Source organism: Xenopus laevis, chromosome 6L (genome assembly GCF_017654675.1).
Source record: "Xenopus laevis strain J_2021 chromosome 6L, Xenopus_laevis_v10.1, whole genome shotgun sequence".
NCBI lineage: Eukaryota > Metazoa > Chordata > Amphibia > Anura > Pipidae > Xenopus > Xenopus laevis.
This window is the reverse complement of record NC_054381.1, coordinates 116271701-116294750: the sequence shown is the minus strand read 5'-3', so window position 1 is coordinate 116294750 and position 23050 is coordinate 116271701. Positions and strand designations below refer to the sequence as shown.

Here is a 23050-nt window from a genome sequence, read left to right as displayed (position 1 = left end):
CACATGACCAGGCAAAATGACCTTAGATGGCAGCCTACACACCAATTTTACAACTAAAAAAATACACTTGCTGGTTTAGGAATGCAATTTTATATTGTAGAGTGAATTGTTTGCAGTGTAAACAGTGTAATTTAGAAATAAAAACAACATAAAAATATCATTATAAAACCCTTAAAAACAAACGTTCACATATCAATCTGTGGAACAGTTTATTTGATTTGCAAAATGATCCCCCAAGCTATTTTGAATCCTAAACTTGCTTTGCATATGTATATGATCCTGCCTAGTTTCCCAAGCACTCATTTCCATACACACACAGCATGGATACACTGGTACATCAGCAGAAGTGACAGCAAGCAAATCAAAGGCAATGGTTGTCACTGAGACTGTCCTATCTCTTTCACAAACACTTCTATAATAAATGCAAAATGAATGCAAATACAGTAAATCCCCCGAAATGGAGGAACCGAGAAGGGATTCACTTGGATTGGTATGGACCATTTGTCTTCATTTATGGCACTTCTCACACAGCTATAAATCAGTTATACCCAGTATAGCAGGATTACTGGTCTGCATGAGAAATAATGGGCAAATATATTTAAACTGACACTATTATGATAAATCAGATTATCTGTACTATGTATATTTCATCCTCTTGCTTGTATACTGTCCTTTGCTTTCTCATTACATTATGCTGACGGTACATTATGCAGACAGGCCATTGGTCTTCCATTCAGATCTTCATCCTGGGCCCCTCAAGCTTTAACTGAAGCGTACCAGCATGTATGGCAAGAGCTGGAGAGTTTCGGAGCAGTCAATAGTTGAAATATTTCAAACAAAATCCTACTCAGGACAATGATGGTGTCCGTCCTTTATTATTTTTGTTTATTTATTATTATTATGTACATGTAATATTAGTGTGACTCATCCCTAGAAGGCCCAATCCAAAACTCTTGCCACCCACCCAACCCCCCCCCCCCCGAAACCGGAGAGTATGAGAGGAAAGGCTGTAGCCTAAGTCTGTCTCTTGGGATGCTACCTAGAGGAGCCTAAGGGTAGAGGGCACATGGGGAGATTCAGTGAGATTTAGTCGTCTGGCGACTAATCGCCTCTTCTTCGGCGCTTCATTTTCCGAAGTCGCCTGAAGTTTCCTCGTGAGGCAACTTCGGAAAACGAAGCGTCGCAAGTCCCATAACACTGGTGATTTTTTTATAATAGCCGGCAGGAAGTTAGGGGAAGGCAGATCGGGGAGATTGTTGCCCAGAAGAAGAGGCAATTAGTCGCCAGGCGACAATCTCCCCGTGTGCCCTTACCCTAAAAAGAGTAGGCCCAGGAATTTACATGCCAGTTTGTGAGTAGGGGGGGAATCAGTCTGTGCTAATAAAAACTATAGTGCAGATTGCTTTACATAATATGGGGCATAGTTTAGCCCTGAAACATATATAATCCATACCTGCCATAATTCAGACTGAATAACCTAGGAAGTGATCCCCATAATACAAGAAAGAGATATGCATAATGTGATCTTTAAATAACAGCAGCAGTTACAAATAATGTGTATTTCCAGGTACTTACCAAAAAGCTGACAAAACTAGCGCCAAAGCTCATCAGTGGACTGTTACTCCTGTGAATAAAAAGAATAATCCCATGATTATTGCATTCTATAGTGAGGGAAGAAGTTCTGACACATGTGGCTGTAGAGTATTAAGGACAGGAAAATATTGCATTGGTTAGGCTACTAACAGCATCTACCAATCATCTGTGCTCTGCCCTAATTTACAAGATATTAATGGTTTTTGTGTATTATAAATATATACAGCATAAACTGCATAGAAACTGTCCAGCAACAGACTGTGATAGTGACCTTGCCTTCAGCCTTTAGTCTTGGCCTATACCCTGATCTCAGAGGCAGTTTCATAGCTCAGAATAACACTTGCACACACTTTAGATCAGTTCAGGTCTGGGCTCTTAATCATTGTGACCTGCTCAGCTCAGCACTTGCACGTGACTGTCACAAGAGAAAACTGCTCAATAACTTATGGAACTGACATGTCAGCAGTGAGGTCCTCCCCTACTGCAACACCACTGCTGAGCAGACAACACTGGATAAATCACCATCAGTGCGATTAGTGATCCATATATATATATATATATATATATATATATATATATATATATATATATATAAAATTAACATTTCTATTTCGCTTGTAACATGTAACATGGGAGGCTTTGGTTGCTCTCAGAAGCCAATTTTATGTTTAGTACCCACAGGATTATTCATTTACAGTAGGAAAGTCGCCCAGTGAAAGAGCAGTCAGTTCATTCCCAATAGCTCTGCTTATCACACACGGCATGTTGCAAACACGGATATTCAGCATGGTCTGTTTATTGCAGTATGTTCGCACACTTTTTTATTTCACTCAGTATAATACACCCATCTCCGTGATATTAAAGGTAATTATTTATTATTTTTTGCTCTATAAATGAATTACCTGTCTATCTAGTAATAGAAACAGCAGAGCAGCGAGTACAAACACCAGCATCCTGCAAGGCCAGGATACATTACATTCCAGATAATAGAACACACACGCAATAGACAGAATAAGGTCAAGGTTACAATGAAGAACAGAGATTTGGTTGAAACGCCGCTTCCAGTGCTACTTGGAACAAGCAAACCCAGCATTTGTTTCAGTACTATCGCCCCAGCTTCATACTGATTCCTGGGATTTTTAAATTCTAATTTATAACATAAAAGGGTAAAAAAAAAAATGTATTGCCTGCTCTGAAAAAAACACTTTGCACCCAAAGGTATCAAGGCTCATCGTATCAACTATTGAATTTCTGGGCCCCAGGATAATTATGGAAATGTAACCCTCATTGCTCCTCTGTTAGAGATATTTTTAAAGGGGTAATTCAACATCATGACAATAAGACAAAAATATGGTTACTTTTCTATTGCTTTTTATTTAAAAAATTAATTTATCTTTGCACGTTTCCTAATACCATATATACTCGAGCATAAGCCGTCCCGAGTATAAGCCGAGGTACCTAATTTTACCTCCAAAAACTGGGAAAGCTTATTGACTCGAGTATAAGCCTAGGGTGAGAAATACAGCAGCTTCTGGTAAGTTTCAATCAAAAAATTGAGGGTTTCTGCTCCCATTGGAGGTGCTGGCGTCTCGTTTTTGGACGCCGACGACCATTCTTGGATGCCGGCGACTATTCTTGGAGACTATTCTTGGACGCCGGCGACTATTCTTGAACGCCGGCGACCGCTTTTGCGCTTGACCCGAGTATAAGCCGAGGTAGAGTTTTTCAGCATATTTTGAAAAACTCGGCATATACTCGAGTATATACGGTACATGTATCGGATCCCTTATCCAGAAACCCTTTACCCGGAAAGCTCAGAATTACAGGAAAAGAATCTCCTACAGAGTCCATTTTAAAGGGCTGGTTCAACTTCATGCTAACTATATTTGGGTTATTTATCAAAGGTCGAATTTTATGTTATGTGAGCTTTTTTAGACCTTGAATGAACTCACAACTCGAAATAGAAAAAACTCGAATCAGCGAGTTTGGGTTAAAAACCCAAAATCTCAAATGAATCGGCAAAAAAAAACCTCGAATCACTTGAATTGACCGAGTTTTCAGGCAAAACCCTCCAAAAAAAACCTTGAACATCATGAAGGTTATTGACATCTTTCAATGGTTCAAGGCACTTCTGCTATCAACTCCTACATATTATATATCTGATAAATAATAAAACAATAAAATTTGAGGCTTTTTTTTTAACCCAAAAATAACCTTGAAAACTCAATTTATTTTTTCATGGAAAACACAACTCAAACCTTAATAAATTTGCCCGTAAGTATGTTATAGGTTTTCTAAGCACGTTTTCACTTGGTTTTCATTATTTCTTCATTTAGTCTTTGTGTTATTTGCCTTCTTCTTCTTCTTCTGAATCTTTCTAGCTTTGAAATGGATGGGAAGTACTTTAGGATGCTTTGTAGCTCGAGGGATAGATGAATGAGAAATGGCAGCAATTGATACATCACGTTGTAACAATTTAGAGAATTAGCAACCAGACTTAACTGTGCTGCTACTGGGAAACACAGAAACATGGGGTGGGAGTACACCACAGGCAACTGCATCTTATATCAGGTAAGTGGGAATAAGCTGTGATCATAGCAATGAAAAATGAAAGGTGCCCACTGTCACCACCCACCTATGGAAAGTTTCTATGTGTTTTCTGCACATATCGATCCATTTCCTGCAGTAATTATCTGACAGGAGAGGTTTCTGAATAATGGAGTCACTACCTGTTCGGAGCCGGCAGCCCACAAATTGCCTGAATGATCTATATTTACCAACCATGTGCTTATTTCTTCAAAGGAATTGTTCTGTATAAAAATAGATAGCCAGTGCAAAATAAAGAATGTTTTTAATATAGTTAGTTAGGCAACATGTAGGGGCCAATTCACTGACTTTGAGTGAAGGATTCGAAGTAAAAAAACTTTGAATTTCGAAGTGTTTTTTGGGCTACTTCGACCATCGAATGGGCTACTTCGACCTTCGACTACGACTTCGAATCGAAGGATTCAAACTAAAAATCGTTCATCTATTCGACCATTCGATAGTGGAAGTACTGTCTCTTTAAAAAAAACTTCGACCCCCTAGTTCGCCATCTAAAACCTACCGAACTCAATGTTAGCCTATGGGGAAGGTCCCCATCGGCTTTCCTAAGTTTTTTTGATCGAAGGATATTGCTTCGATCGCTGGATTAACGATTCGAAGGATTTAATCGTTCGATCGAAGGAATAATCCTTCGATCATTCTATCTGTGCTAAATCCTTCGACTTCGATATTCGAAGTCGAAGGATTTTAATTCCCAGTCGAATATCGAGGGTTAATTAACCCTCGATATTCGACCCTTGGTGAATCGGCCCCGTAATGTATAAAAGCTGTGAATGGACGTCTAACATAACATAACAGAACACTACTTGCTGCTTTGCAGCTCTCTTGGTTTCCACTGATTACCAGGCAGTAACGAATCTGTAACTTAAGGGAGGGCACATGGGTCATAACTATCTGCTTTTGAATCTGAGCTGCATGCTGAGGATCAATTGCAAACTCACTGAACATTTATGTCCTATGTGCCCCCCCTTAGTTAGTCGCTGACTAATTTAGAGTTAGATAAAAGCAGGAAGTAGTGTTCTGTTCTGTTATGTTAGACATCCAGTCACTCCAGTCTTTATAGATTATATTTTTGGCTTACTAACTACAATGGTATATTAGAAATATTTTTTATTTAGCACAGGCTATTTAGCACAGGATCTATTTATCCAGTTTTTATTTTTACACTGAACTGTTCCTTTAAAATAATGTATTCTGTGATACCTTTAAATAAATATACATAGAACGACCACTTATTACGCTCCTTTATTATTAATCCATTACTGTCGCACTTCTGATGGTTTTAGTCACTGCTCAGACTAAGGAAAGGATATGAGAAAACAGAAATCACATAGATACCTATATTGCAGGTTGTAAATAAGACTGGAAGCCTTTGGACCCTTGCAGTTCTGAATCCTGCACTTCAGTTTGTCTAACTGCTGAACCCTGTGCTGTTTCCCAAAAAGTGCTGCTCAAAGTTTACCATTAAGTGCTGAGTTAAGCAGAACATTTCAGTAGCTGTGGTGCATTCCTCTCAGGCCTACGCACACTAATCCTCACACATATCAAGTTTAATCTTGTACGACCTTGTCTATAAACCATAACAGTACTCACAGACACTCAAGGTTTCATTTCCTAATGCTGCCAAAGACCTCTTATAGCCGCTGCCAGCTTTATACACGTCTGGGAGGGATGGAAAGGCTACTTATTCCAAACTGGAATAACATTTCCAGAGCCGAAAAGTTATAAAATATATAACTATACCAAAAGGGCTTCTGAAGAACCTGCTGGGTAGTATATATTCAAAAGCATTTTGGTCACAAGACAGGCATTTGTCACAGACTACTGAAATATCTGAAAATATATGTCTTTCTATACAAATGATACCCTTTTATTTGAATGTATATTTGCCTGTAGTAAATGAATGAAACACCTAAAAAACAAATGCTTTGTAAGGCAACATATTTATTGTTATTGCTTTTTATTACTCCTCTTTCTATTCAGGCACTCTCCTATTCATATCCCAGTATTTTATTTGAATCAATGCATGGTTGCTAGGGTGATTTGGACCTTAGCAACCAAATTGCTGAAAATACAAGCTGGAGAGCTGCTGAATAAAAAACTAAATAATTCAAAAACCACAAATAATAACAAATGAAAACCAACTGCAAATTGTATCAGATATCACTCTCTATATCAAGGGTGCCCAAAAGGTAGATCGGGATCTACCAGTAGACCTATAGCTGGTGATCAGTAGATCTCAAGGCACTGTCAACAAACAGCTTGTCTAAATCATCCTCCTGTTTCATACTTTTTATTCAGATATTTATTCTGTTAAGGTTACATAAGAAATAGTTGTTTCTTAAATAAAATAAATAATTACATTCTTAAATATAGAAATATAATTTTTTCCATAAATCAATATAATATTTAAGTAATATTCTCCATGGAACAAAATGCTAACAATGTTTTTATGGATGTAGATCATAAGGGTAAGGTCGCACTGTGAGATTCGGGGAGATTTAGTCACCCGGCGACTAATCACCTCTTCTTTGGGGCGACTAATCTCCCCAAACTGCACTCGCAACGCTTCGTTTTCCAAAGTCACCCGAAAGAAGAGGCGATTAGTCCCCGGGCGACTAAATCTCCCCAAATCTCACAGTGTGCCATTACCCTAATGGGACAACAATTAGACCCCTAATTAGTAAAGTATGGGCACTCCTGCTCTATATCATACTAAAAAGAAACTTAAAGTTGAATTACCACCTTTAAACCACAACCACTATAAAACTGTATTAGTACATAATCACGTTGTACTAAATTCAATCACACTGTTTAAAACCAGCGTTGGTTTGGCTTCCTGAAAAAGTGACAGTGTTACTTCTTGGGTTTAGCTTCAAACGAGTGATGATGGAAACATATACTGTAGGTTTTTCCCCTTAAAGGGGTAGTTCACCTTTAAGCTAACTTTTAGTATTTTATAGATGGGACAGTTCTAAGCAACTTTTAATTTGGTCTTCATTATTTATTCTTGATCGTTTTTAAATTATTTGCATTTTTATTCTGACTTTCTAGATTTCATATGGGGGGGGGACACGGCCCCATCTAAAAACCAATGCTCTGTAAGGCTACATATTTATATTGGTACTTTTTATTACTCCTCTTTCTATTCAGGCATCTCCTATTAATATTCCAGTCTCTTATTCAAATCAGTGCATGGTTGCTAGGGTAATTTGGACCCTAGCAAATGGAATTTGCAAACAGGAAAGCTGCTAGATAAAAGGCTAAATAAATCGGAAACCACAAATAATAAGAAATGAAAACCAATTGCATATTGTCTCAGAATTTCACTCTACTAAACGTTAATTCAAAGGTGAAAAAGCCCTTTAACAATACTAAACTAAAAAAGTAAGACCGGGAAAGAAATATGCCCTATAAATAAATGTACACAGGCCAAGACATTTGTTTCTATAATCAAATACGATTGCTTGGACTAAAAAAAAATACAGTGACCTCTATCAACACATGGGGAGGCTGAGTGGCAGATCAGGAAAAGCAGGGAGCACACCTTCATTTGTTCAGCCCAAGGGCCGAAATACTTGACTGCTGAAACTGGCTGTCCAACAGCCTGGATTGGATACAATTCCTCGGGCCAAAGAAGATCACACAGGAACTATTTATTACGAAGAGAACTTCACATCAACACCACAGTCACATCCTCCTCAGTAGTTACAGACATTCACTTTTGATTAAATAAACCAGTTGTACCTGCATTTGTAAATCAATAGAACTAAAGAAGCCTTTTTACTGGACTATTTAGAAACATGCCTAATTTGTCTCTTAAAGGGCAACTATAGCAAAAATGAAAATTTAATATAAGCTTCATCACAAATAGGAGATTTTCTAAATTAACTTTCAATAAAAAAAATATGTACCGTTACTGAAAATTTCAAATTTCTCTTCACTGTTTCCCTCCTTCAGCATCTTTCTCTTCATTCAGGAGTTGGGTGTCAGATTTTCATTGACAGTTACATCCAATATATCGTATATAATATATTTATATATATCCCAACTCCTGCATGAAGAGAGAATGAAGAGATGGGGAGAGTGAAGAGTAACTTGATTATTTCCGAAACAGGTAAGAATTTTTTTTTTATAAACTTGTTTTTATTGTAAAGATAAAATGAAATCACATGATACAATAATATATGTTTCCATAAAGCAAAATTTGTAGTGATTATAACATCAAGTATAAAACATTTCAACAATTTCTTTTTTTTTTTTTAACAGGTAAGAATTTTTAATTGATCATATTTTAAAAAATTCTTATTTCAGTATGGTGAAGCTTATATTAAATTTTCATTTAAATGTCCCTTTAAATGTCAACAAAAAAGGGTTTATAGCTTTTTTAAAATGACAAATAATAAGCAACACTGTACATATTGATAATGGAAATAACACTGTGTAATCATAGCATTGAACTAAGTATAAGGACACAGCCCAACACTGCCGGAGATACATCAGGAGTAACATACGACTTTCGGAACATTTGTAATTAGCTCTAATGAGCTTAAAATAAGAGGTTCAGACATCTGAAAATACCATCTGACCTTACAGCCAGCGCTGTCCATACTGATGCTCTCTGCGGGGAGTCGGAACACAGATCACTGTGCAGGTGTTTAACTGCCAGATAAAGGACCGTGATGCAATGTTACGCTATGAATCGGCTCCCTGCCTGCTTGCACGACTCATTAATCAATGCTAATTACTGCTATTCCTGTGTGTCCAACACATTTTTTCAGGAGTCTCAGGACCTAACAAAAGAAATACTTCCTACACAAGTCTTCTATTATCTTGAACGTGTTCGATTCACTGTAATTTATAACAAGTAAAGACACTATCATTACATCAGTGTGCCGTGTGTCTGCTTCATCTAATTGTACATGGAATTCAAAGGTAAAAATAGACTTCAAACTGGCACCCACCCCTAATATTTGGAAGAATGGCTAAAACAAGTGGAACCGGTACTCATGGAAAAATGTTCTGTTTAAAGCAACAAAACAAGTGTCTCTACTTGATTTTCCTGTACCAGTGTCTATTGCCAGGAGCTGTAAGTTATGGTTGCAAATAATTGGAATTATTGCTGTGTAAACGTAAATGAAAGGCTGAAACAAGTGCGACCTCCTCAGACTACCAACTAATTGGAGAAAGCATACTTTGGTCTGAGTGGATCAACCCCCAACCAATGAAAGCCTAACCCCCTCTCGGTGAGACATGGACCCGCACCCAACCCCGGCCTGCTCCGTGCCCTCTGTTTATAGACACACACAGAGCAGGCGCAAGTCAGGGAACGGAAGGTTGCAGGAGGGGAGGGCCTAGACTTTTAGCTAATTGATGGGTTATTTTGATTGGTGCACACTAGTTTAAATACCTTGTGTATGCTCTGTATAGATAGCCTATGACGAAGTGTTTGTAACACGAAACGCGTAAGGCTGTGGACACAATAAACTTTTACTTTGCTTCAACTAGTGGAAGACTGCCTCATTTACGCTTTGGCATCTTCAACTGCAAAACTTCAGAAGTATAGCTCAGCCGATTCATTGTGAGAAGTGCCTTCTCTCCTTTTCCTCTCCTTTTGCATGAATTTAACATATAATAGAATTGATCTGATGCTCCTTATAAAAGTTATGGGATCCATTATCCGGAAACCCATTATCCAGAAAGCACAAAATTAGGGGAAGGCCATCACCCATAGATCCCATTGTAAGCAAATAATTAAAAAAATGTTTAAAATGATTTATATCTGATCCAAGCTAAGATATAATTAATGCTTGTTGGTGGAAAAACAATTCTATTTGCTTTTAACGATTAAATGACTTTTAGCAGACTTAAGGTATGGGGATACAAATTATGGAAAGAAACAGCTGATATCTGCTCTGTATGCCATAGGCCAATCATACCCGGGTGTCCAAACCCATATTGTGTAGCAGGTGGTGTAACAATTAGCTTTATCTTTATGTGATTTATTATATGGCCCTTTATCAGAATTAGGGTGCGTTCATGTCATTTGTGTATCTTTTACAAATATGTACAAGAGAACATAGTGCCCAGAGCGTGTATAACCCTTCTATGGGGAGTGGACATTTTTTCCCAATGGATTTCAGCAGCAGTACCGTAATTAGGTGAATTGCGATAGGCTGGTGACATTTCCTTATGTCATTGGACTCGATCTACCAGACTCTTCTCTTCAGGCTGAGGCCCAAAAAAGGGCAAGTTGTTGCCAGAATTGGGGTGGGTTTGTTTTAGTAGCTGGTAACAATTGTTCCTAAGAACCAGGAAGCTTCTAATTAAACTGAAAATTGAAATTACGCTTCCCAATGCTTTATGATATGGAAAAAATATGCATTGTGTTTAATTAAAGAGTACTCAGAATATATTTAAAGAGTCAAAAGTGCTTTTTTTCAACAAATTCTGTGAAGATTTTTGGTATAAGTAGCAGTTAGGAGCAATCATTTGTATAAAAGGCATGACAAAACAACCAATCAGCATTGTATTTCAATTCTTTGCAATTACGTGTAGGTGCATAAGGGTTTAAAAAGACTTATAAAAATAAAATGAACTTTCTTCAATCTTTTGCCCTTCTTATAACATAATAATTTTCCCAACATAAAACTATTAACACACTTTTCTTAAGTACAAAAAGAGAAACAAGAGCCTGCCAGGCAAGTCATTACCACACACGCCATTGACTTCAGCATATTTTTCAGCTCCATGCAGCTCAAAATGACCAAACCTGATATGTTATGAGCTTTGACTGGCAGTTTTTATTTTTATTGCGGTATTTTCCACTCACGACTACCATAAAAACCTTTGCAGTGTTTTAGTTGATCAAAAGAGCTGACAGCAGTGCCTGTGCTAAAGGCTCTTCTGAATTATTCACTTTCTGAATACTAAAGAGATCAATACATGAATTAAAACTGTGCTTCCCATAAGAGGCAGCAGAAGTTGCAGCTGAGCCTTTCGGGCATGTATTGCCAAAGCCACAAACTCATGTGCATTGCCAAACAATTGGCAGCAAGTGAAAAGCATGCGGTACCTCCAATATACAGGTATGGGACCTGTTATCCAGAATGCTCGGGACCTGGGGTTTTCTGGGTAACGGATCTTTCCATAATTTGGAAATTTGGAATCTTCATACTTTAATTCTACTAGAAACCCATTTAAACATTAAATACACCCAATAGGATGGTTTTGCTTCCAATAAGGATTAATTATACAATATCTTAGGTTGGATCAAGTATATGGTATCGTTATATTTTTACAGAGAAAGGACAATAATTTAAAAAAAATGATTATTTGGATAAAATTGAGTCTATGGAAGATGGCCTTTCCGTAATTCAGCACTTTCTGGATAACGGGTTTCCAGATAATGGATCCCATATGCTTAATACAAAATAAAACCAGAATGTACTATTATATACAACATTTTCGGAACATGCCAAATAAGGTGCAGCACAGATGTCAGCCCAACCACGCACAATGCATTTTTATATGCCTCCCTATTTAAAGGTGAATGTTGGCATGTCTACAATTATACTGTTACTGGTCTCTCGCTCGCTTACTAAGCCCCTCCCACTCATCAGTCTTTTCTGAAATAAATGCTTTTTGGTCTAAGTCCCAGCAGTGCTCCCAAGTCTGCAATAGGTCAAAGGCAAAGGTTATAGACATTAGCATAACGTTATAGTGTTTGTGAGAGGGAGAAACAGCCCTTTATTTCATATACAATATATACATTTATACAATATATATATCCAACATATTCCATGTAGTGGCTTATTTACCATAATGTGAGGGGACCAAATTACATTATAATGAATTAATGATGTCATGAAGTCAGTGGAACCCTTGGATACAACTGGGCAACCTTGGCCTCCGTGGATTTTTTCCCTATATACAAGCATAAACAATACCAGGGCTATTAAAGTACTTTAGGGAATATGCCCATATAGCTATAGGAACAGGGCTGGATTTACCCTCTTTGCCCCCCTAGGCCCAGCTACTGTGCCGCCCCCCCCCCCCCCCGTGCATTTTTTGGATGTGAATCTTTTTCCAATCAGGAAATTTATGCAAAAGTGGATCAGATGGATCAACTAGCAGTTAGGCTCGTTTGATATATATCTATATATATATAGATATATATATATATATATTCTCTATATATAGACTTTTTATACATAGATGCAGAGAGAGATGTGTCCCTTTCCCTAAATCCAGGCCTGTATAGGAAATTAGGATGGCAGCTATCTATATACAACATATTCTTAAACTACTTCTTATACAGAGCTACAGAAGCAGATTAAACAACATAATAAATCATTTCGGTAATAACACAAATGTAATGAGCCTAGCAACATGTGATTTATACAACAATTTTTATGCGTGCGAAAAATTTTAAACGTGCAATTTTTTTGTCCAAATGCATTAACCAAGTCAATGGGCGTCAAAATTATTTTGAGGCACGAAAATTTTTACATGAACGACTTTTGTCGCAGCATTTTCGCAGCAGTTTCACGAAACAATTTGCAGGTGGTGAAATTAGCCGCGAATCCATGCCTGCCGAATACATTCGCCCATCACTAATCGGTCCTTATCAGTGATTATCAGTCCTATCAGACTGAACCATAAAGGTCAGAAGGGCCAGATTCAAGCAGAAACAAGGACTTGCCAGTAAAACAAGGATACTGCTCATCACAACTAAAAGCAGCAAATATGAACATGTCACAAAGCTGGGAAAAAGAGGTTGCTTCCCTAAAGGTTTCCTTTGTATATATAGCACAGGAGCTCTTAAGGGAGCTGTCAATGACAATTACATTTACTGTCATGATGAACTATATTTTGTCATTCGTCTTTATAGATAGCTAAACATAGGAATAGGCTGAATATAGGATTTCCCCAGGTTCCTCACAATACTGGTGACCCCATTATGAGTTGGCTTGAAAGGCTAGCAATTTTATGCCGCTACGTTCTCTAAAGGAATACACAAGTTACAGGCAATGCTGCTTCCAGTGCATAAGTACGGTCCATAGCATCAGCAATTCCAACCTTACAGAGGATGTACAGTACTGGGGGCAGAGACTAAGAAACAGTAAGATTGATTCTGCAACTGAGATGAGGTCATGCTTGGCTGGAAACTAGCAATCCGTTGCTCTATGTTCTCTGCAATGCTGTACAAGAACCCTGATTTAACAACCGTCCACTCAACTGGAAAAGTGCACTGGCAAGAGACCTTATTTATCAAAGCGTGAAACTAGATTCACTACCCACTGCCAGGGAGACATTTCAACTGATTTCTGTTCTGTGGCATTTTAAGATCAAATAAGAGGAAATATATATTTATTACAGGGTAAAAGTAGAGAAAGCTCTTTCATCTTTTGGAAATAGATCTACACACATTAAACAGTGATCCTTGAAGCCATAATGAAATCCAGAATGAAATTCCTATAGTATATGCATAAATACAATGTACATTTGATATTTAATAGTAAGCTATGTAAAGCCACCATTACCTACAGTATTAATACTCAGCTTCTGACTTTTTCCCTTTCACTATAGAATTGGGCTTTTCCACTGCATGGGCAATAGTGTATAAAGCTGGATTTCCTGGCTCATATATAAATGCATACCGTAATTAAAAAAAAACAAACCAGAATATGTGAAGTGATGGCCAACTAGGACTCATATGGGTCACATTGAAGGAACTGAATAATACAGCAGCTGCCAAATATGGTTAACTGAGTAAAAAAACATATGTACCCACATATACTTAGTTTGCACAGGAGCAGTAACCAATAGCAACCAATAAAAGTTTTGCTTTTAAACAGGTGACCAGTAAATACTACCTGCTGATTGGTTGCTATAGGCCTTTTATTGCATTACCTCAAACGTCTGTAATCTGTGTGACCTTGTAAAATAGACCACAAACGTCAATTACCTTATATGTATTACATTGGACATGCAAGGTAATACATTTTATTTCTACAGGTATTGGACCGATTATCCAAAATGCTCGGGACCTGGGGTTATCTGTATAAATGATCTTTCTGTAAATTGGATCTTCATACCTTATGTCTACTAGAAAATCATGTATACATTAAATAAATCCAATAGACTGGGGTTGCTTGCAATGAGGATTAATTATTTCTTATTTTGGATCAAGTACAAGGTACTGTTTTATTATTACAGAGAAAAAGAAAATCATTTTGAAAAATTTGGATTATTTGGATAAAAGAAGAATCTGTCAGAGTCAGGGCCAGTGGGTAAAACCAGCAGTAGGATATGTGTCTGACACTCTGTTATATTAGAATATTTCATGGTTTGTACTGATGAGAAATCTAGCCTGTAATAACAGTACACCCAAACATTCTATTTGTTTGTGTAATTCCACTGATCAAGGCTAATCCTACTTCTATATAGGCATGTCTGCTTTCCCCACACGTGTAGTTGAATATGTTAATTTATTGCATCTGGCAGCATCCTTGTCTCTATTAATTTTCTTCTATCCACTTAATTCATTACCTTATGCATTTGTCACCTCTATGACAGCGACTCTTGTCATCAAGTATGTCCGTATGTACTGATAATGATAGTTACAATGTAATTCTCCTACCGCACACCTGTAGTTCACCAATCCTGCAGTTGGTGGTGCGTTCCTTCCGTTGACCCGGCCGGGTCCCTTAGCAACCAATGTGTATAAGAAACGGATCCGCACACACGCTGATTAATGCAGTCGGGGAATATCCCCTTTTATTCAGCCACCAAACATCAACGTTTTGGGGGGGGGGAACCCTTCATGAAGGGTGGGTGTTCCCCCCTGAAACGTTGATGTTTGGTGGCTGAATAAAAGGGGATATTCCCCTTTTATTCTTTTTTTTCTTTTTCTCTGTAATAATAAATCAACGTGTGTGCGGATCCGTTTCTTATACACACTGATAATGATAGTGGCAGTGATGGCAGCACACACAGTAAGACTAGAATTATTGCCTCCTCTGTGTAATGTATTCTGTATGCCAGTTTTAGGGACATTGCACATCAATGTAATATTACATGTTAATGAAGAGGTAATTATGTTACGTGCCCTTGCAGGGAAAGCTGTCCATCTAGTGACATATGATTATTTCTTCTTGGTGGGGAATAATGTGACCAATTCAAGGGCTCTGCCAGAGAAGGAAAGAACTTTGGCACCGAAAGAATATTGACAGCTAGTTGCTTCAAGCAGAAATGTACTAGTTTCCCTAAAAAAATACTTGTCAGTTTGGTAAAAAAAAAAATAATAATAGCCAAAAGGCAGAATACACTGGGTTATGTGTGCTAAGCTTTATGTAAGAACAAACATGACTATATCTTTTTCTAGCAAATGAGATTTACCAGCACTGCCTTTTACCTTAAAGGAGACATATTGGGGCTCATTTATCAACACTGGGTAAATTTGCCCATGGGCTGTTACCTATATCAACCAATCAGATTGCTGCATTCATTGTTCTTCTTGCAGCTGGCTTTATAAAGCTAATCAATGATTGGTTGCTATAGGTTACAGCCCATGGGCAAATAGCAAGAATGAGCCAGTACATGAAATTCTTTTAAATATAGGAGTGTGCGTAAAAAAGTGCAGTGTTTGATTAGTTTGATTTATTAAAAATGTCTGCAAAAACCTACTAGCCCGCCCATCTGTTCCACTTCCTGCTGCCTGACGAAGGGGGAACGCCCCCAAAACCTTGTGACACAATAAACGCACAAGGGGCTAGTGCCCTGTTTGAATCACCTTGTGTGCTACATGTAATTGGGAGTGCAGTCTGAGCAGGGTCTGAGAACCAGGCGGAACCTATTCTGAAGGGCCCGAGTGTGCACGTGATTTCCTCTTACAGTTCCACTTCCTGCTGCCTCCTTTCCCAGGCTGTGCAGGGGAGCCGGCAGTACTCAGCAAACTGCACTGTAGGATAGGAATCAATCAGAAGCTAGGCTGACCTGATAGGGAACTGAAGGCTGTCTTTGCTTTTGTGACTCCAGGGCTGTGACTGGCTTTTCCCCTCCTATTATGCTTCTGGCTGGGATAGTTATGACACATCCACCCCTCATTTGAAACATGGACAGGGGCCTTAGCAGATCTATAGGGAGCTCCAATGAAAACATTTTTAAAGATTATATTAAGTAAAACCAGCACCATATAGTATTCATTATTGCCCACAAAATGAGCTTTGTTGTTTTGTTATACAAGCTGGCAAGTGGCTAGTTGCTTTACAGACACTGTAACAGTAAATAACTCATTACATGCTTCATTATAATGATCAATTCACAGTAGCTGATGCTGCTTAATGATCAGTGGGGCAGTGTTGGCTCAACTAAAATAAAAGGAGGCTTTTATTGGCTGAATCTCAACAGCAAGGCATTAGATACAAGTGATTGGATTTACCTTTATACCTTAAAGGACCAGTAACATCAAATTTTTTTTAAAAAAAATTAGTTAGAAAACAACGAAAAAAACACCAAGACAAATTAAAATTTCAAAATTGCAAAGCCTTTATTAAGAAATAACTTACTGAAACTCCACTTCCTGTCCTCTTCTGAAACGGCGATATGGCGACTATCCATAGTGCGGTGCTGGATTTGTCCTCCCTGGCTAGCTCCCATAGGCTTCTGACAGCAGGAAGACGGTGCTGGAAAGCAGACGGCTGGATGAAGAGCTGAAGTGCCCGGTGTGTTCCCGGAACATCCTTGTGCAGAGCAGCGCGCCTCTGGGGAGATCTTGCACGGACTCAGCCTCCTACTAACCCAGCCCTGCAGCAGCAGGCGATTCTTAGCGAGTGCCCCATGCGGGTGGCAGGGCACACAGACATCGCAGACATCCCCTCTGGGACGCATCTATCAGCACAGGAGCATTACATCGCAGGAGCGTTACAAGCGGTGTGCGGCTGGTGCCGGACGGTGTCTGTGTGAGGCGCAAGAGTGAACGCACACTGACAGCCGCACACTTTTTTGACAGGCAGCAGCAGCACTCGGCCATTCTCATGCACGGATTGCATCGCGCCGCTGCTCGGAAGCCTCCTTAGTCCCGCTCTGGAGAGAGGCTGCTGGCATTGTACCGGTTCCAAGTCGGAGCGATAGAGGCTGTCAGTGTGCGCTTACTCTTGCGCCTCACACAGACACCGGCCGGCACCAGCCGCACACCGCTTGTAACGCTCCTGCGATGTAACGCTCCTGTGCTGATAGATGCGTCCCAGAGGGGATGTCTGCGATGTCTGTGTGCCCTGCCACCCGCCTGGGGCACTCGCTAAGAATTGCCTGCTGCTGCAGGGCTGGATTAGTAGGAGGCTGAGTCCGTGCAAGATCTCCCCAGAGGCGCGCTGTTCTGCACAAGGATGTTCCGGGAACACACTGGACACTTCAGCTCTTCATCCAGCCGTCTGCTTTCCAGCACCGTCTTCCTGCTTTCAGAAGCCTATGGGAGCTAGCCAGGGAGGACAAATCCAGCACCGCACTATGGATGGTCGCCATATCGCCGTTTCAGAAGAGGACAGGAAGTGGAGTTTCAGTAAGTTATTTCTTAATAAAGGCTTTGCAATTTTGAAATTTTAATTTGTCTTGGTGTTTTTTTTCATTGTTTTCTAACGAATTTTTTTAAAAAAAATGTTGATGTTACTGGTCCTTTAAGTAAGTTACAGTCCCAGTGGAAAAGAAAAAATAATGGCTGGGTGCAATAAAAGCTGCTTTTAGGCTAATACCACATAAGGCTGATCATCAGTCACTAGTGAAAGTTTTAGCCACTTGCACCTTCCAGCTAGTAGTGATTACTAACAGCATGTGACTAGCCTCTAATGACATTACATGTATGCACTCACTAAATAGGCTTTTCTCATTCATATGACTTGAAAGTGGAAATAAAACTGAAATGACAGTGCATTCCTGTTAAATCCAGTGACCCATGTGGGTGAGGGGTGAAATCAATTAAAAGTAAAATGAATACATGTGATCACAATTAAATCATGTATGGGAGGGCTGTAGCACTGGGCAGCTATTTAATACCTATATTAGTAAATTAGCCAATAGCCAGATGTTGAACAAGCATTCATAGAATTCTTAGGAGCATGGGCATGATTTCAAAAGTACATAAAGTCCTATGTGTTTCCTGCTAGGTTGCACTTAATTGAAGTCCTGTGATTAATTGGAAAATAGCACCAACACATAAGGCTGTATGCACCCTATTGAAATGTGACTAAACAAATATGTTTTTATCATGGGATTCAATGAATGCCTCCACAACATCTAGTTATTGGTTAACCACCCTTCATTGAAGGTCTGGGGCACATACACCTGGACCCCACGTCACACTTGCTGTTTAAATACTTTGCGGTTTAAAAACTTTGACCAGCATAGTAATACCATGTCTGTTTTTAGTCCAATGACAGTTCACAGCTGTACATGAGACTTTCTGAGTTCAGATGAGGCAAAATTAAGCCTATGATTACGTGTCCTTTGGTGACACGAAACGCGGAAGGCTTTTGGTTTTATACATAATGTTAAATGAAATATTTTTGTATTATTTAAACTTTGGGCTGCTGAATTCTATGTTTTGGTGTTCCGGATTGATGCCTGCCTGCAATTACAAATTCCAGTGAATTACTCCCCTATGCTGAAGATCTGGGGCATGGACCCACCGTTGAAATCGGTTAGCTTACACATATATATGTCCAAGGTTTTCTAGCTTCTCATGTCTCTAAAAAAGAATCAGCTACATAACAAAATAACTCAGTACAACAACTTTACTTCAGATGGCCATGATCCATTCTCCTTTAGTAAGGACACAGCATGGTAAGCTAAGCATCAGTGCTTCTACATTGATTACCTTATAACTGAATCCACACAGATTGCTGGGCTAAAATAATTCCCAGAATTACCTTTGTTGGGATTAGAATTTCATCAATACCTTGACAGCTGGAGCTTGAGCTGACCATGCATGATCAGATGTGGTTGAGCAGTTTGGCCAATTTCCCCTATACTGATGCCATCTGGGAACTAGTGAGGTGCGGGTCAAAAAAAACTCGACCAGCACCCAACTCGCAACCAACCCGAACTGCCTGCACCCGTCTACACCCCTCCTAGATTAATATATGTGCTTGTATCTCCACCTTTAGGTTGATTGGTAAATAATCACTAATACTTATCATTACACATTCATGCAGAAATGTCGATTAGCAGTAAGTATAGATAAATACTGCTTGGGTGGTTAGTAATCACTAAAAAATGGAGAAACATTAGTTTAGACTATTGTAAAGATTGACGGATTTTATTACATGATATTTTGTTTTATGTAATACTCTTTTATCCTGTATGCCCGCTAACTGCTTAGTTCTATTTGGGATTACAGTTTTTATAGCTGCTTTTTATCAATGCCATGAATGTTTGCACATATAAGCCTACTACATGTGTTTATCACCCTTTCACTATGTAAATGTGTCCTTACACATGTAAGCAGCATGATTGATCAGTAATCATCACAGCTACAAGCTGCATGGCAGATCAGTAATAAATGTAGCTACAAGCAATATGACTGATTGGTAATCACTGTAGCTACAAGCACTATGGCTGATCAGTAATCATTGTAACTACAAACCCCATGACTGGTCAGTAATCACATTAGCTACAAGCTGGTCGGTAATCATCATAGCTAAAAGCAGTGTGGCTGATCAGTAATCATTGAAGCTACAAGCAATATGACTGATCGGTAATCGTTGTAGCTACAAGCAATATGACTGATCAGTAATCGTTGTAGCTACAAGCAATATGGCTGATCAGTAATCATTGTAGCTACAAGCAATATGCCTGATCAGTAATCATTGCAGCTACAAGCAGTATGCTGATCAGTAATCATTGTAGCTACAAGCTGCATGACTGATCAGTAATCATCGTAGCTAAAAGCAGTGTGCCTGATCAGCAGTCATTGTAGCTACAAGCAATATGGCTGATCAGTAGTCCTTGTAGCTACAAGCAATATGGCTGATCAGTAGTTCTTGTAGCTACAAGCTGTATGACTGATTGGTAATCATCGTAGCTAAAAGCAGTGTGGCTAATCAGTAAATATTGTAGCTACAAGCAATATGGCTGATCAGTAGTCGTAGCTACAAACAATATGACTGATCAGTAATCACAGTAGCTACAAGCTGCAAGACTGATCGGTAATCAGTGAAGCTACAAGCAATATGGCTGATCAGTAGTCATTGTAGCTACAAGCAATATGGCTGATCAGTAGTCATTGTAGCTACAAGCAATATGGCTAACTTGTAATCATTGTAGCTACAAGTAGTATGGCTAATCAGTAATCATAGTACCTACAAACTTCATGGCTGATCAGTAAGCAATACAGATGGAAGCTGTAGAGCTGATAATCACTAAAATACATGGTGCATGGTGGGTTAGGGATCACTACAAAGTTAAGATGTGTCGAAGGTTAGTGGTCATTACAAATGAACATAGCATATTTACAGGCAGATCCAAGCTACAAGCAGTGTGGGCTGTTAGCAACCTGCATGGTTTGATAGTAACAGCTGCAGAAACAATCTGCATGGGTAGCTACTAATAGCTTCAGAAGCAATTTGGATAGGAAGCTAGTAATAGCGCAGACTAATCTGCATGGTTGGCTAGTAATAACTGCAGAAGCAATTTGAATAGGAAGCTAGCAATAGCTGCAGAAGCAATTTGTGTGGGTAGCTAGTAATATATGCAAATACAGTCTGAAGTAACTGAAGTGGCTGTAAGTAACAACTACAAATGCTAGCTGTTTGTCTGATTAGTAACTAAAGATAAAGTTGGCATGAATGTTTAGTGCCAACTACTAATGCAAGCAGTATGGCTAGTTAGTAGTTACTACAAATATTAGTTGTATGGCTGGATACAGAATATAATGCTGCTTAGCAATAGCTGAAGTGGAAAGTTGCATGACTGGCTTGTAATAGCTACAGATACATTAAACCAAGCAAGTTAGCGATACTTGCAAATGCAAGCTGCGCGACTGGTTGGTAATTACTACAAATATAAGCCGCATGGCTGGATATAAGGTCAGCTAATAGCTAAAGTCGGGACCTGCACTAGTTAGTGATAGCTAAAATAAACAGAGCTAATTCGGAATAAGTGGAGATGCAAGCTACTGTACATGGCTGGTTTATTACTACAGATGCAGGCTGAATGAATGGTTGATTAGTAATAAGTACAGACATAACTGATACGTACTGCTATGGCACCTGTTATCCAGAATGCTTGGGACCTGGCGTTTTCCTGTTAATGGATCTTTCTGTAATTTGGATCTTCCTACCTTAAGTCTACTATAAAATCATTAAAACATCAAATAAACCCAATAAGCTGGTGTTGCTTCCAATAAGGATGCATTATTTTATAGTTGGGATCAAGTGCAAGGTACTGTTTTATTAGGGGAAAAAGATAATAGTTAAAAAAAAATTGGATAATTTGGATAAAATGGCGTGTATGGAAGATGACCTTCCCGTAATTCTGAGCTTTCTGGAAAAATGGGTTTCTGGATAACAGATCTGTAATAACAACAACAGCAAGGCTGCATGGCTGCATGGCTGGTTGTGAATAAGTACATTAATAATGTGCATAAAAGGGGAGTAGAGAACTGTGCAGATATAGGACACATTACTGTATTCAGTGTCGGACTGGCCCACAGGGATACCAGGAAAAGTCCAGGTGGGCCCAGGTGTCAGTGGGCCCTCATGCTGCTAAACATTTGTCCTATTTCATGGCCATTCCCTATTTTTATGAGGCTAAAGAAGTATAGTATGTAAAGAAAACAGACTAGGAGAATTGAGGCTGAGTGAGGAGAGGAAGAATAATAGTACTAAGAGTGGGCCCCTAGTCTAAGATTAATTGGTGGGCCCCTGGTCAAAGGTTTTTGGGTGGGCCCCTGGTGTCCCAGTCCGACACTGACTGTACTGGCATCATCAGTATAAATGATGGGCACATGACAGACTAGTAATGGCTACAGATGCAAGGCTGCATTGCTGGTTGTGAATAAGTACAGGAATAACGTGCATGAATGGGAAGCAGATGCAAGAGGCATTACCAGGTACTCGGATCATCAGTATAAATTGCGGGCACACGGCTGTTACAGGCAATTCTAGGTAGAGAGTAGAGCTAGCAGCTGCACGGCTGGTTATGGTTCGTGAGAGTGCAGGCGCAATGCATTACTGCACAGCAGACAACATAAAGGAGGAGCAGGGCCGGGGCTCAGAGGTACCAGTCCATGCGCTGGGGTTAGTAATGATGACACGGGTTGGAGAGGAGGGACAGGACAGAGGCCGGTATATACAGTGGGAGAGGAGTGACAGGGTATATAATAGACAGTACGGGCGGGAGAGGAGCGACAGGGAACATACAGGGCTGGGAGATCAATCAGTACATACTGTATGTGGCGGGGAGTCTCACCTGTATTTCCGGAACAGCTGGTCGGACTCTTTGAAGCCATTATTTAGGAGCATATTGATCCCCACCAGCGCCAGTTCCGCATCCTCTTTGGGGTCCAGTCGTTGTGCGTGTCCGTGAGTGCGGAGGTGCTGCTGCTCGGCCATGGTGCACGGGCTGGATGTGCTTGTTGTGCCGGTGCGTGTGAGCCAGTGACAGCCCCCTCTATAGGAGGAGCTCCGTGCGCTCTTTGTTATCCTCCCGCCGGTTGACAGGAGCACTCGGGCTGGATGTAACACCCTGACAGGTTGAGCGCAGCCCCAGTGTGACTAGTGTGGCTGGGGGAGGGGCAGGAAGGGGCGGTGCCGGTTGTAGCTCTTGTCTCTTTGTCGTTGTTGCTCCTCGTCCT

At 39.6% G+C, this 23050-nt stretch overlaps 1 protein-coding gene across 1 annotated transcript in view; it reads right to left on the bottom strand.

Moving 5' to 3' along the window:
- The window catches only part of ttc39c.L (tetratricopeptide repeat domain 39C L homeolog), a 45560-nt gene extending 22510 nt beyond the window's left edge, over nt 1–23050 (bottom strand). The window contains exons 1-2 of the mRNA XM_018267944.2: nt 22666–23050; nt 1576–1624 (exon numbers count right to left, since the gene is read on the bottom strand). Of these exons, the coding sequence (XP_018123433.1) occupies nt 1576–1624; nt 22666–22808 (192 nt within the window). The 5' untranslated portion in view covers nt 22809–23050. The remainder of the gene's footprint in view (nt 1–1575; nt 1625–22665) is intronic.